We start from the raw sequence: 16,851 nt of genomic DNA on the forward strand, positions 1-16,851 counted from the left end.
TAGTCTCCTATTGAACACACTCTGCCCCGCCTTCTATGAATTATGTATGAACCCAGTATGTGTATTTATTAGTGCTGGGCAAGTTAACGCGTTATTATCGCGTTAACGCATTAATTAATGAACGCCGACAATTATATTATCGCGCGTTAACGCAGTTTATATTTTTTATTATTAAGCGGACAATTTTAACACAAAAAACGGGCAGCGAGCGGTGAACAGCTGTGTTTGTGTGGCTGCCACTCCCCCCCCCACCGGGTGACATGCCCGGTCCGGAACCCCCCTTCACTCCGTCACCGTCGGTCCCTCCTCTCTCTCTCTCACACACACACACGCGCGCGATCGTCTCGTTACAGGATCGTGACAATATCAAAATACATATTGTCGTGTTTTTAAATAAACATATAAGCACGAGAGAACAAACTGCTCTTCACTGCAACTCTTTATTAGGATAACTTCCTCATGCAAGTTACTGCCCCGGTACAGACTACAGGTTCCATGCTTCACCTACATTCCCCTGGGTCCTAAGTCCCTCCAGGTACAGCTTCTTATCACCCTCTATGTACCAACGTACATTTATAACAAATACCACACATATTACGGTAATCAGCGTTGCATATGTGTCTGACCAAAATACAAAAAAAAGCAAAAAATAAATGATTCATTTATATTAGTTTTTATAGTTTTTAAAGTGTTTTGTTTCTAATATGTATAATAAGCATCATTTAGTTATCGCTACTGAGAATTTAACAAACATAAAAAACATGACATAGATAGGTTTGCAGTTTTCAAGGTGTATATTTCAAATTGTATCTCATGTGTGTACATGAAGATAAAGTTGTGAACACCGGCTGAATATCTATCATCAGAATCATTATAACTGTGTTATAACTACTGTGTAAAGGGAATACTGCTGTTAACAAGAACCTGATTTGTTTAAAGTGTTTGCAAACCAAATGTTATTGCACTTTTGTTCATATAGCAGTACTTTTAAAATAAAAGTGCCAATACACTACTTTTTAATTCATTATTGAACTTTGCGCATAACAATGCGATTAATCGCGATTAAAAATTTTAATCGTTGCCCAGCACTAGTATAGTGTCTCGTATGAAGAGTTTCCTTTAGAAATTAGAAAAGACATTGATGCGACAAAGTAAAGATCGAAGAACCTACAGGCAAAGCAGGATTACCAACTGTAAAAGCAAGCAACTGCCTGAGGCCCCAAACCTTCAAGGGCCCCTAAATCCCCAAATGATCTGCTGAAAACACTGAAATGCATTTTTCGTAATCTTAACACCCTGTCCTGTTAAGGGGCTGAGTGTCAAATTCTAGTTTTAACTTTTAGTTGTTATATTGCTAACATGGCACTTTTAATTACCATATATATAGCACCAGTTGGTTCTGGGAGGCTTAACAAGGGCCCCAAAGGAGGTTAATCCGGCCCCGCGTAACAACATAAATAAACTGAAATGCAACCCTACACAATGTCCTCTAAGACTATCGCAAACCCCAAACAGAGACAGAAGTCCCACAACCTCTGTAAGAAACAGCAGAGAGACGACACATGAAGCAGTAATCTTTGTCTGTCAGGCTACCAACTAGATGCTCTAAATGTTCTGAAATGATAGCACAGCTCTTTTTTACACAATTTAAGGTAATTGATAGTAAAACATAAAGTAAAATAAATAACAGAAGCACTGTGCAGTGGCTAAAATAAAACACAAACCTCAGAATAAGAAATGACAGCTCATGAAAACGTGAAAATAATTGAATATGAGTTAAAGGGGGAAGGGCTAAATTGACTTGTGAAATAAGGATACATACATAATGGAGCAAACACACACGTACACACACAGCAGTGAGAAATGGAAAATGGATTGCAGCAATCTGCGGCGAAATGATTACAATCATATGTGTGAAAGCCATCACACACAACATAATGCACAAAAGTCAGAAAACTCCAACACGCACACACACGTACAGAAAAGGCTCTGGAAACTGCTATTATAAATCAACTCAAAGCAACAGCCCATATGCTTCAAAGTCATCCCTGAATCGCTTATCCACATATTGAGCCACACTTTAGGAATACCAATTCCTAAGTCCAAGTCCTCTATCATATCATTGTGAAAGAGGGACAGAAAGAAGGGAGACGAAGTGAGGGATGGGGCGAGAGAGGTAGACAGAGTGGAAGAAAGGGAGAGCTTTATCCACAAAATACCCATTTATACATTTCAATCTTATCTAAGGAGAAAAAAGAGAACACCTCTGCAGAGATCCACACAGTATGTGAATATATATATATACATGCACTCACTCAGTCATTCAGTCACTCACTCACTCTCACACACACACACACACACACACACACACATGAGTCCCATGGCTGCAAGATAAGAGAGGAGTGTTCTGGGGAGAAAGCTTCCTCATTGGTGTGCAAGACTGCACATGTTCCAACCCTCCCATATATCCCCTGTGTGTGTGTGTGTGTGTGTGTGTGTGTGAGTGTGTGTGTGTGAGTGTGTCTGTGTGTGCATGTACGCGCATGCAAGCTCTCCCTCTCTTTCCTTCACTGCCACTAAAAAGACACAGAGGACCTATTGTGCCCAAGGAAGGAAAATCACTCCATTTTCAGAAAAGGAGAGGAATGAACAGTTCTCTCTCTCTCTCTCCTTCCGTTTATCTCTCCCGACCTCTCTCTTTCTCTCACACTCTCTTTCTTCTCCCTTCCATTCACACAGCAGCTGAAATGGCAAAGCTTGTTAAAAAGGAAGCCCACATGACAGCATTCACAGCTTTGCTTACCGCAGCATCTCCCCTGCTCGCCGTGTGCCTTTGCACCAGAAGCCACGGATGAAAGCAACTCGATACGGCTTCTAAAAAAAGTTATGGCACTAAGGGGCCACAAGGAATGCATAAAGGGTTCGAGAAAATATCAGGATTTGTGGTAAATGAGGTGTTTCATGCAGCAGCAACAGCAAAACAACATTAAAGGAGAACGTTTTTTTTTTTCAGGTGTTCAGAGCTGCAGCTCCTTCGCTCTAGAACACAATTTTGCTGCAAACAATATTATCCAAAACTCTGCTTACTGAGAGAAACTGAGGTTCCTGCTTGGTAATACTAGTTTATTGAAACAATCTATCATAGAAGAATTGTGAACCAGTGGGGGATTCTCTGATATGAATGCCCTAATTCCTACTAAATGGATGGATATGAATGTAGCTCCGAGGAGTCTGGGACAGCAGATGTGATGACGGAGGAAAGCCTTCATTATCAAGATAACATAATCATAACATTGCATCAGTTGTTAACAAAGTTGAACCATCTCATTTGACAACGAAAGCTAAAGCAAACAATGTAATTCATACTCAATATGTCTGTTATTAACATCAGTTGCAAGTGTCGCGAGTAACAGACTTATTTTTGACCTACGACATTTGTTGTCTCCCAGTTCCTTAAAACACACTAATAATAGGAAGGTTTTCAGTAGTATGTGTGTTCAAACGGTTGAAATGGCTGAATTAAGTAGACTCAAATAAAGGATATTTTTCAACATGCTGTTCATGGAAAATAATTCACCGCCATGCCTTGCACAAAGAAGTTGGTAAAAAAATCTGAAGTTGCTGTTTAATTGACATGAGTGATAAAGAAATCAACATACGTTGCATTGCATCACTTTGTGTTGATGTCTTTATACACTACATATGAAAACAGCTAGACAATGAGACATTATTAACATTGTGTGGGTTTGCTTTTACCTCCAAAGGGGAGACACTCATCAAAAACGTCTTATCAATGTTCACCATTTTGCTTCCATAACATTTTTTATTTCAGACTAGTGGAAAGGAAACATCAAAAATACACATTCAAGTGTGTATTTTACTACTTTGTCTATTTGCGTCTGTATATTTCTACTAAATTCACCGAAAGTCAGAAATCTTGTAATACAAACAATAATCGTCTTAATGTAAGTAATCAACCGGGAAAGTTTTACGGTGATAAATATTAGGTTTTTTACCCTTACTTGTAGTGTCACATTGTATCGAATTTAACGATACAAAACATCTCTTTAAAGGCTGTTTTCTCGAAATTCGCTTTTTTTCACTCTGAGCTAGAAATCCTAACTTCAGTAGCATTTACATCCACCAAACATTCCACTTTCATTCCTCTCTGTATTGTGAAGGTTTTTACAGAGGGGTTTGTTCATATGTCATTCATACCCAGAGATTCATTACATTTTTCCACTAAAAACATGGTGAATGTATTTTTGTATGGCTGTTGACAGTATTTTGTGATTGATGCAGTGATACAAAGAGATACAAATTCCTTCTGTAAAAATCTTTGACTAATATTTCAACAAAAATAAAACATGAATTTAGAACCTGACTTTATCCAATTTAAAGATTTCTGGAATGAAAATGTGTGCAGATTAGCACATATTTGATAAGAAAAATGGCATATTTATATAAACATAAAACTTAGGACGACTTGTAACCCAAGACATATTTGTATTCATATAATGAATCAACTGGGGAAGTTTCATGGTGCTGTCTATTTGCTACAATTGTAATCACCTGTTGTATAATCTGAGCAAATTTATTTGGCTGCTCATGTTTCTTGAGGCAACATCACCGTTCCAATATTGCAGCGATCAGATTGGTGAGTACAATGAAGTCGTAAACATAACGAATAATGGCTAACATCAAGAAAATAAGGCTGAATTATAGATACATCATAATGATCTTTTAACTGTTAACTCAAAGAACACTACAAAGAACAGCGACATTCGCTTAAAAGGAACAGTTACAAAGCAAATTCTCTGTATCAATAGAAAACCCACATATCTGCCAAAACATCTTGGGAGCTTTAAACTGCATTCACAGTCTTCAGAAGACCAGTTTTCAAAAGGGGCAAAGGAATACTGGAGGAAGCAAAGGAAGACCGTAACAGGTGGTGGAGAGTTTCACAAAAAGCCACCAAGTGACTGTTTCCAATGTGCTGTATTCCTTCAGTGGACCCATATAGTGACCGACACAAAGATTAAGACCAGCAGATACAACCAGCTTACCTGCAATAGGGATCCCCCAAAACCCTCAAGCTTAGACTATTCTTTGGGAAAAGGATTTTTAGCAAAACAAAAAGTCCCGACAATTTTTTTTACTCACAGACTTTGCAACCTAACTCTCAAAAAAATGAACTCACTCGTCTCCTTAGCGTAGGGCTTCCCAGTCCCAGCCGTCAGACTGGAATTCTGCTCTGTTGCCGGCAACGTTTCAGCACCTTGGACAGCTACACAATAGCCAGGAGAGATCCAGCGGGGGGGAACACAAGAACAAAAGACAGGAGGAGGTGTAGGAGGGCGCTGGGCATACAAAAGGGAAATGGGGGGGGGGTTTGGCCACTGGGAGGCCATTCACAGAGGATACAAAGAGCCAATGTCAACTTCAGTCGAAGGACAGAAAACAGAATTAGCATTAGAGCAGGTAGCACAGTTCATTCATGTCACACGGCTGGGGAAGAGAGGAAGACAGGCCTCGGCACAGTGGATGATAATACACACACGTGCACAAACTTGCAACTTATTTTGGAACAGCAGGTTGCAAAGAAGTGCTGTATTTCCTTTCAAAATGGTGTCTGGCAGAGTCAGGGCTCTTTCTGCTGCAGACTACATTTTCTCTTTCTGCTTATCCACAATCAACGACTTTCATTTGCCATACTAATGGCAATTATTGTCCCCTGTAAGATCTCAATGCCAGAGAAGCAGCTGTTGTTAAAAAATGCTGCTTTTTTTCAATCAACATAACTGGTGTCATTTTTAAACGGCAGGAAGAATACTGCATTTTGTGAGACAGGATTTCTACTCTTGACTGCAGACTACCCTCCATTCTCATCACCACCACATTTCCTTTTACTGCTTATCCACAAGGGGCAATTCACTGCAGTTAATTGCTATACTAATGACAATTCTTCTCTCTTGTAAGACTACAATGATAAGCTGCAGTTGTTAAAAAAATGCCACATTTTTCAAGCTACATATCTCACAATCCCTTTACTGTACTTGGTGATATTTTGACACTTCCTCACTGGAAGAAAGATATTGACCCTCCACATCAAACATTAGTGTTGTCTGTGCACCATAAGATGGATGGAGTGGATATTTCAGGGGGAGGAGAGAGAATTTGGTGAAAAATTCGAAATAATGTGTCAGCTTCAGGCAAGTTCTATTTTCATTTTCTCTGGCTCCCACCACACAGTAGACACACTGGAGAGCAGTCCACAGCACACACATCAACACACATCCAACACAATCAAGCACAGTGTAAACAAAATGTACCTCACGCTCAGAATGTTGACAAAGTGCTTCAGTGAAAGTTTAATGGCGCAATTTCGCCGCGCTGTATTGCTCCCCTATAGCATACAATATTCTCTATAAGTTGTACATCTCCAAACACTCTTCATAATCAAAGCAAAATAACATTTTCTCACCATCAAGAACTCATATCATTTTACACCCAGTCTCAAATTCTTTTTTTTCCTTTTTTTTCTTTTTAAACAGACAAATAAGTCTCTATTTTACATAAAGATTTGATTCTTTAAAATACAGCACTTTCAAAAAAAGGAACATTTCCATTTTGCAGAGAACATTATTGATAAAATAGTTGAGTGCAAAGGCACTTTCTGGAGTAGGTATGGGAAGGTTTTGCCGCTTGTTGGATTTTGAAAAGGTCTCTTCATGGTTTAACACTCACCATTTATCTATGTATGCTAAGTATGTACAGGAATGTAAATCTGTAGCATGTACTCTTCTACAAAGAATAGTGATTTCATACGTTTTCTGTTTTTCACAGGGAAAATAAAATACAGTTTCATGAAAAGCACAAAGCCGCAATTGTACACAGTCCTGCCCATTGTATACCTGCCGTCGTCAAAGTCTTTTGGAATTTCATTTTTCAAAAAAGAAGAAATAACATATACCTTCCAGGAGAAAAAATAGAAGTGCATAATAATATACTTCTTATACTCCTTTTATACATCTTGAAAAGAAAGGAAGAGAAGAAAAGGAAGAGAGGAAAACGATCACCAAAGGACTCGTTTGGCCTCCAGTTAATCATGTAGGATTGAACACAGATAGATAACATAGATATATAGAGAGGGCTATTATTACAGTAACTGCGTGATTATTATGAATGGTGCACAGAACCTGGGGGAGGTGAGATGGGGGGGGGGGGGGGGGGGGGGGGGGCACTATCTTACAGTTGGCTCATCGCTGTCTGTTTCTCCAGAACCTCCAGGTAGTCTGGTTCTGTTTTTAGCTTCCCAGGGAGCAGAAGCGGGTGCTCATTGTTTCTCGAAGGGTGTTCAGCCCCGTAGTATTTCCTGGGGGTCCCGTACAGCACAGTTTTGTTCAACCTGTCCTGGTTGGTGATGTGCCGCCGGGCTGTAGCGGCTTCATAGGGGGGCACGATGCAAGGTCTCTTAGGTAAAGTGCAAAAGTTGTAATGGAAAGGGGGCGCGCCTGCAGCCGTGGGAAGCTCTTTGTGGGGCCTCTCCCCTAAATTTTGATACAACATCTCAGGAGGTTCTGGGGTGGTCAAACCGCAGGATGTTGGAGATTTATCCATAAAATCCATTGTGCTGATGGTGTAGGCCCCTGGGCTGCAGGTGAGGACATCCTTCTTTGCGTCCAGGGGCCCAAAGCTGAGCTCCTTCAGGTTGCGGTAATACGCCACCTGTTCACCATCCTTCTGCATGTAAATAGGATTTTGGCACATAGAGCCCACAGGTGGAGGGATGTAGTTATAAACGTGGCTTTCAGTGGTTTTGTCTTGGGTTGGTTCAGGAGTGTAGGAGCCATATTGCACTTGGAAAGAGTTGAGATCTAAGTTGTTAGCGCCTGTGGGGACATGTTCCACTCCTTTGCGTCGTTTCAGAACAAAAACAAAGAGGCCTGCGCCAAAGCAGACCGACAGGATGAAAACAACAAGAAGTCCAAGAATCAGGACTGAAAGTGGGACCTCAGGGTGCAACTCGGGAGTGTGGATTCGGGATTCTGTGGGGCTGACTGAGCTAAAAGAAGAGGAAGGTGTGGTGGTTTCGGTGCCAGGGCTTATTAATGTGGGGGCTGTTGTAGGGGGTGCATGTTGTGGTGGGGGCACCTCGCTGGGCTCAGGGCAGATGGCCTCATTGCGAAGTGAGCGCAGCAGACGACCTGCATGTTTTGAGGGTGAATCACACGTGATTTCGTTAACCACTACACTGGTACTGGATAGCTCCATCCAGTTTTTGAGTGCAACGATATCACAGGTGCAGTCCCAGGGGTTCTCCTGCAGGTCGATCTGGATAAATGCTGAAAGCTGGTCCAGGACCCCTCGAACTGCAAGGTAGGAGAAATGGTTATTCCTCAAGTTGAGTCGCGTTAGCATGGTGCCCCCGAAAACATTGTCTGGGAGCGATCTTAACAGGTTGTTGTTCAAAAAAAGCAGCTGAAGGTTATGCAGAGAGTTAAATGTTTGTGGTAAAATGTCTTTGATGATGTTATATTCCAAATACAGATACTGGAGCGACTGCAGGCCAGCGAAGAGTGATTGAGTGAGTGATTCAATGTAATTCCCATTCAGATAGAGCCGTCTGAGGTTGGTTAGATTCTCGAATGCACCTTCCTGAACCACTGCTATCCTATTATTTCCTAAATGAAGCAGCTCCAGTGAGCTGTACTCAGTGAGATCAGTTCTGTAAATCACTTGTAAGTAGTTGCCGGTCAGGTGGAGTTTCTTTGGGTAGGAGGGCTTGGGGTTCAGCTCACTGATGTTGTGCAACTTTCGCTCTTGGCAATTGATGTTCAATCCGCTGTCAGGGTTTTGTGACGTGCACACACACACAGTGGGACATAACATGGGCACAGGGGACCTTGTCTGGTAAACCATTATAGGCCCAAAGACATGTTTGTCCTTTGTGATGCGCGGGGTGGGCCTGTAGCGCATTTTGGGCGGGCGGGAAGCTTTCGGGGCACGGGTGGGGGTGATCATGCCAGGGTGGTAGGTTGGGGGCAGGGGCCCTTGAAAGTGAGAGTCGGAAGGGGGGTGAACGCGCTCCCCAGCATTCCTGCGAGGGCACAGATCCTGCTTTATGAGCTGCGTGATGTCTTTACCGTGCAGCCTGAACGGCGTCTCACACACTATGTCCCCCACGAAGACAGAAATAGTGTCCAACCAGGATTTGAGGGGAATCAGATCACAGGTGCAATTCCACGGATTCTCCTCAAGCTGGATCTCCATGATGCCGCCTATGTGCTCTAAAACCCCAGCAAACGGCAGCATTTTGAGCCTGTTGCCACGTAAATCCAAGTGGGTGAGGAGCACGAAGCGGAAAATGTTGGGAGGCAAAGACAACAGCAGGTTGTCATTTAGGATCAACACTTTGAGCTTATTCAGCTTACTAAAAGCACCCGGCTCTATGGCGCTGATATAATTATAGTCTGCCTGTAAATACTCTAAACTCTCCAGTCCTGCAAATGTGTCCTCTTTAATCACCTCCAGGTTGTTGTTGTTCAAGTGGAGCCGCTTCAGGAAGCGCAGCCCGTTGAAAGCTCCGGTTCGGATCTCCTGCAAGCCGTTATTCCCCAGATGCAGTGAGGTGACATTGCCATAATTGACAAACTCATTGGCACTGAGCCGTGACAGGAAGTTTCCATTTAGAAAAAGCTGAGAGATTTTATTTGGGGGCGCCTGGAACTGACTGACGGTGGTAAATCCTTTATTCTCACAGTTGATGTTCAGAATGTTCTCCCGCTCCTCACAGGCGCAGCGGGTCTTGCAGATCTCTTTGGAGGCGGAAGTTTTGCGGCTCTCCGTTTCAGATGGTGACAGACTGGTGACCGTGAGGACGCTCAGCAAGAGGACGCAGCTCAGCATTTTTACAGCCAAAAATGTTCGCTGAAATATAGATCCAGCATTTAACTTTGCAGCTTTGAGCCTTGGATGGAAAGAAAAAAAAATCAGGGGGTGAGTTCCCAGAGCAGGGAGAGGGGAAAAGGGAGGTAGAGCCGCTCACACAAACACTTACTTACACACAAACAAGCACACAAGCATGCAGAAAACAGGCGCACCGACGTTATTTGGTGTTAAAATGGGGCCGTGAAATCTCTCCACTGACCTTCACTGTGAATCCAAAAAATTCCCAAAAAATCAATCCTGGAAAAGAAAAAAAGCGAAACCATTGCAAATCAACGGGATCCGGTGTGGTGGATGGACTTGACACATTGTCAGAGACGGAGGGGAATCAGGGGGAGAAAAGCCGCTTACTGCAACCCTGTTTCCCTTTAGAGAGCACCGATTCATTCAGTGGCTTCACGCATATCACCAGCAGCTGCGGCCAAATATTCACAGAGAGACGAGCTTCGAAACGCTGCCTCTCTTCTCCTCCACACAGAAAAAACACTTCATTTTAGTCCGGTCAAAATAAATCACTCTTTTTTTAAAGATCCAGAAAAAATGCGCAAAGACGCCATGACGCACGGCTGGCTTTCCTTATCGCCTTCTGCTAAAGAAAGGACGCAGGTCAAAGTGAACCCGATGCAGGAAAAGAGGAGAAAAAAGCAGCGTGCTTGAGAGAGAGAGCGATTGAGGGGAGATATATATTCCCGGAGCTGAGGCATGCCGTCGGTCCTCCTCCTCCGCTCCGCACACTGACAGCAGCACTGAGCGTCTGCTGCTACTGCCTTTGTGTGTGTGTGTGTGTGTGTGTGTGTGTGTGGGTGTAGGTGTGTGTGTGTGTGTGACTGAGAGAGAGACAGAGAGAGAAAGACTTTTACGTCACTACAGTCAACATAAGCACAGACACACACTTCAATATGATCTCAAACGAAGTGATGTTTGTCCACAAAATAATCTGAATTTCTCTTGTTTTTATTGCAATTGTTGTTCTCAACAAAATTACTATTATTGTTGTTATAGTTATATCATCATTCTATCTGGTTCCAGTCATCTAGAAGAAAATGATGTCACTCAGGTTTTTCACGTTTTGTGCATTTCAGTGTACTCCTTGGTTTCCATTCACAGTACAATAAGTACCTTCAGTGTACACCTTGATGGGAACTCTTCTGAATAACAAAGACTCTAGATGAGCACCTGCTACAACAGCCAATTACGATGGGATATCATCTATATTTTATCATGCACAGATGTGGAGTCACATCAATCTTATTGTTGTCCCCCAAGTAGAACGCATATCTGGAGCTCTTTTGTTGTCTTGTTGTTACTCATGACGCCACTAGGAGGCAGGAAAGGCCTCTTCTCAGGCTCATCTGTCTCGCTCATTATTTCTCCTACTTTCTTGTCTTCAGTCTTCACCTCTCACTCACTCATTCAGTAATGGCATTATTATCAGAGAGAGAATCACATTTATATACAGAATTCCCAAACAATAACGTCAAGTTTCAAGGTTCCTTAATAAATTCAGTAATAATTATAACCATTATGTGGTGTTTTTAATTCAATGATTTACTGTAATGTTCCTATATATATTCCAATATATATATAGGAATATATATCCACTCACAAGTATTTTCACAGAGATAGTTTTACTGTTTCACCTAAGACAAACAATGTCTACACAGAACGATCACGACTCTGTACAGTAATGTGGAGTACACCCTCAAATACATTAGTAGAAAATATATAAATATGCTTTCTCTACTTCTTATACCTCAGCTTTGACATTGACATTCTAACATTGACATCACTTCTTCCACCCAGCATTTGACTGACCATTGGAGAAGAACAGGCTCTTCTTCACAGCAGACATTTTGACTTGTTACAGTATAATTTACAGGTGTTACTAAAAGCGATTGGCTCTGTTCTACTTAAGTGTCCCAGTAAAGCGTGACGGTGTGACAGTGAGTCAGCATGCACAATACCTGGACCATGAAACTGAAGCAGGGCAGCCTGCTTCAATGTATTGAAGTTTTGGCATGACCAAAATATATCACGCTGAGGGGGCTGGACTGTGATGACACATTGGGCATTCTGGTATTGTTGGCAAATCTTTCTTCTTTACGTGTTCTTTCCTCCGCTCTTAACATTTCATCACTTTTTGATTTGAGTCTAAAGAGCAGACAGCAGTCCTTAGATGACCTATGAGCTGCAGCTGGGTGCATAGTGGCCAAAGCAGTTCCCTTCTTGAACTTAAAGGTGGATTCAAAAACACCCTTGGTCAAATTGAGCAAACATCCCCTCATGGTCCGCTAGCTGTCCGTTCTGAGTGTGCCCTGTGCTCATACACAGCCCTGGCTCTGTGAATAGGAGACAAACGCAGCACTGTATCAGCCAATCAGAAACAGGAAGCGTTCATGCTGTGCACAGGACAGGGGACAGGCCACGGATGCCAGGCAGTGGGAGCGAGAGGGACAGTAAATCTGCCACATGCTAACGTTCTTGGGAGGGGGGGTGTTTGTCTGGGTGTTGAGTTCAAATATTAACAATGAGTGTGTTTACATGGATATGAACACTACCAGTTGTGATCATATTCGGGATATGATGTTTACATGAGCACACAGAAAACACAATATTCATATCCCGAATATATGACACATCATTTTAACACATTACGTGCCCACCACCACCACATCATGCGTTGTTAAGAGGTCATTTCACGTATTTCTATGAGATCAGGTTGCACCACCACTAAATGGGATAGGGGAGCAGTGGATGAAGCTCTGCAGCCTCTTTCATTACTAAAAGGACAAAACTCAGTTCCTTCATCGCTCCAGAAGTGAGATGCTTTCCCTGGCGCCATTGTTTGTATTTCTGTTACGTCACTTGGCTGAAGCCGCGCGCAACTACATCAACGTTGACTTCTCGTTGCACACAGTGAACAGTGGACTCTTAGCTGAAAGATCGCTGTTTGTTGGACCCATCCATCACCCCTCCCGCCCGCCTTGTGTGGGCTTCAGCCTTCTTTATACTTCCTCTTTCATGATTACGTGGATAACATCCAAAATCATTTCGTGGGATTTATACAAATTATGGCACATTCTTTTTTATAGGTATTGCTACGAATGCTGGATGAGACCAGCATTATTCATTTATAAAAAACACACTTAATCTTTCTCCAGAATTACAGACTCCACCTTTGAAGCAACCCCATACTGTAACGAATTACTGTAAATTTACGGTGGATTTTCAACGGTATCTTACAGTATTTCATAATAACTGTAACATACAGTTAAATGTTCATCCTCACATGTAAATTAACAGTCAATGCTGTAAATTAACAGTTAATGCCGTCAATTAACAATAATAGCAGACTACCGTAATTTAACAGCATGATACAGTATTTTTTGTGAAGAGGTGGATACACGCTTCTCTATACAAGTTGAGTGAATCACGATCCATCTACATCGTACTGTCTATTGTAGGTTAATGTGTCTGTAATGACGATAGAATATTTTTATTATTCAAACTGCTCATTGCCTAAAAGTTATTTTTGAGTGACAAGACTTGACCGACTGCTCCTGAACGTTACTTTGGACACAACAGCTTCAGTTCATCCTTCTGAGCGACAGCCATGTGGAGATCAACCGAGGAGCCAAGGTAACTTATCATCCGAAATTCTAATTCAAAGTCTCTAGTATTGTTTTGTCTTCATGATTATTGAATTGTTGACATCTCAGATAATGTTTCACTTGGTCTGTTTCATTATATTAGGTTGCTAATGTTGGTGGAGCTAACGTTAGCTCTGTGACGTTAGCTAGCTCAAGCTCAATTAGCCTTAGAAAGGTTAGCTAGCTAACAGCATAGCAAGTTAAGTTAACATAAATAAAGTGAATCACCAATTACAGTGTTAAGATGTAACGTTAGTAACCTAACTTGTGTTTACTTGTGCTCTTATTGAACTGTAGGACCGCAAACAGGACGATTATCAAAAGGGAGAGGAGAACAGAGATCACTGACGTGTTCAAGACGATGAACAGTTGAGGTAACGCTAACAGTAACGTTACCCGTGTGTGTTATTCCAGGAGCAACATTAACACCAGATCAAACTCATTTTAGTGTTGAACGTTAGTCCATTGTGGTCCATTGTCTTAGCTTTATTACTTCACCTAACGTAATCAGCTCATCACATAGTCTGTTCATTTAAACTGTATGCTATTCTTGTAGGCCTATTAGCTTTTTACAAAGACTTACATTGATGTTAACATGTGTGAGGCACAGGCAAACCCACAGCTGCACACCCAAAGCTTCTTTTGTTTATCCTGGATGTCATAGAACTTTCCAGAAGTTCAGAACATTGTGTTTCTAAAGTTTTTATTTTGTTTGTTTACAGTCACTCGTCATCAGAGATTGAGGAAACCAGCCAGACGCTGCAGTCAAGTCCTCTTTAAGGTGTTCTCTCTCCTTATTGTTTCATTCATGTGAGTTCATGCTGTTCAAATTAACTATAAATGTGTATAAGACTTGTTATCAAGCTAGACTGTGAAGCAGTTCTATTACACTGTTATTGATACAATTTTAATTCAATGTTATACTGTTGATGCTAATGAGTTCAGTTAAGCTGGTCATTAACGATTTTATTGGTTTATTAGTTTTTGTCACGGCTCCGCTGTGACCTCAGCTTGTCTCCCCTCTGTTGTCTGTCTGTCTGTGTGTGTGTGTGTGTGTGTGTGTGTGGCTTGAGTGCGGCTGCAATCATCCGGCACCTGGGCTCATCTCCTCACCTGACAACAATTACACCATCATCACCTTCAGCTTAAATACCCCTGCTTCCTGCAGTCTCATCGTCAGATTGTTCCTTCAACTCAGTGGTAGCTACACCTCGGCCCCTTTGAGTTTAAGTCTTCTCTTAGCGAAAGTTGGCCTTTTTGACGTTTTTAACTAACTTGTGTTTTCCCTCTGCCTCAGCAAGTCCCGTGCCACGCCGCCGCACACACCACCTTGCTGCTCCACCTGCATGCTTCACCTGCATGTTCCACCAGCTCCACAGACAAGCAAAATAAAACTCTTTTTTCACCTACTCTGCTGTCCCGGTGTCTGCGTTTGGGTCCAGGATAAACCGACCATAACAGTTTTCTTCTAAACATGCAGTACATTGTGAGTTTTGTGATGTAATACAAATGTCCCTTTATTATTTGAGAACATGTAATAAACTGCAACTATTATGTATTGAATGTCTATTGTTCTTTCAATTTTTGGGAATTAAATGCAAAAGTAGCGGGTTGTATTACCCTTTGTAAATAAACGGTAACATTCTGGCATATACCGTAAAATCACGGTAAAACCCAATTATCCTACTATCACGTACCGTAATCCAGTATACGGTATGATACAGTAAAAGTAAATTACGGTAGTGTACCGTAAAAAAACAGTAACTTACTGGCGTCCCTGCTGCCAGTAAGTTACTGTTAATTTACGGTGAAATAATTTAGAGTGACTACATGCCTGCATTTTGATTTGTGAAGGAGTACTTTAACTCAACTCAGTGGGAGCCTGGAGGCAGCTTTCACAGCAGCTGCAGTGGCCTTACTGCAGCCTGACTAAGGCATGACAACAGGCGCTGACAGCAGAGCAGGCGGGAAGACACAAAGGTGGCGACGATTTTCTCCATGTCAGGGTCTGACAGGACCGGTCCAGCTCTGCTGATATTCCATTTAGTTTAAAAAAACATTGTAGTCTCAACATGATGTTTCACAGTTATATTTAAGGATTGAAATAACTACATGTAAATATATCATCCTAATTATAGCAGTGATGATGATGATAAAGGATGGTGCACGTAATGATGAGAGTGACATTCAGCTTTTTGTTTATTTATTTCCTTTATTGAGAATGATGAGCGCCTCAGGTTTCAGCGATGACTGATGGCGAGAAGAGGTGTTGAAAGGAAAAGCCTGCAGGTTTCCACATGAGACCAGGTGGGTATATGTTGTCACAGCACGTTTGTCAAGTCAATCACAGTCCACTAGGACGGCTGTACCTGAAGCATGTGTGTGTGTGTGTGTGTGAGAGAGAGATGGAGGAGAGGAAACAGGGTAAATAACTATATCAGCATTTTAAAATTGATAGAAACATTTATTCCATGAATACATGAAAATAAAACCTAAGTACTGTTAAAGCTTCGTCACCCCAGCGTTTAAAACACTAAATATTTTATTTTTTAACGGAATCTCTCTCTGATTAGCGGATCTGCTCATAAACCCCAACACAAACCGTTCACATCAATTTCAACTCTGTTGGAAATTCATTCTTACTGTTCTTTGCCCAGAGTATACAGTCTTCACAACGTTGACCTTTGTGAAAATGGAAAGCCGCAGAGTCCAAAACAGAGGAAGCTTTTCTGCCACTTGATTTGTGTGAGTGAGTAGAACTGATGTTTGGGTTCATCACGCCCCATCTCTGCTCCCTCTTACCAGGGCTGGATTAACCTGTTAAATATAACAAGTTCATTAAATGCTAATTCATTGAAGTTTATTACAGGGCCCTTCCATAAGACAGGGCCTTAAAATCAGATGAAAAGGCACATAAACGCTTTTTTTGTTTTAATTTACATAAATCGCCTCACCAAATTTCCACAAACCAATTGACACAGTAAATGTATTTACCACAAATTAGTGGAACAGAAAGCTGATTCGGATAACTGGTTGACTGATGATCCGGAGTGGGAGTATTGTGTCACAACATCTGTGGAGAGTGACGAGCAGCTACTCTGGCCTTTACGCATGCTCGGCCCGAGTGTGTTTGATGCCAATGACTGCAGTGCCTCCAGGTCCAGCTCCTGCAGACAGGAAACAAACGAACAAACAACAAAACACTGAGCAGCGACAGATGAAAGATCCGTAATCGTGGTGAGAAATGGCCTCA

General features: G+C 41.9%; 1 protein-coding gene across 1 annotated transcript; it reads right to left on the bottom strand.

The window, feature by feature from the left end:
- Positions 1-7,248: 7,248 nt before the first annotated feature.
- On the bottom strand, positions 7,249-10,562 carry LOC142944324 (SLIT and NTRK-like protein 2). Its single transcript, XM_076085622.1, has one exon. It carries the CDS (start codon positions 9,907-9,909, stop codon positions 7,249-7,251), a length of 2,661 nt encoding a protein of 886 aa, XP_075941737.1. The 5' UTR covers positions 9,910-10,562.
- Positions 10,563-16,851: the final 6,289 nt, after the last annotated feature.

Source organism: Anarhichas minor, unplaced genomic scaffold (genome assembly GCF_050575085.1).
Source record: "Anarhichas minor isolate MPS153535 unplaced genomic scaffold, ASM5057508v1 ptg000205l, whole genome shotgun sequence".
Classification (NCBI taxonomy): domain Eukaryota; kingdom Metazoa; phylum Chordata; class Actinopteri; order Perciformes; family Anarhichadidae; genus Anarhichas; species Anarhichas minor.

Bases quoted from the DNA above. Each gene is read 5' to 3' on its own strand.
- LOC142944324 (XM_076085622.1), bottom strand. From the start codon at position 9,909: ATGCTGAGCTGCGTCCTCTTGCTGAGCGTCCTCACGGTCACCAGTCTG.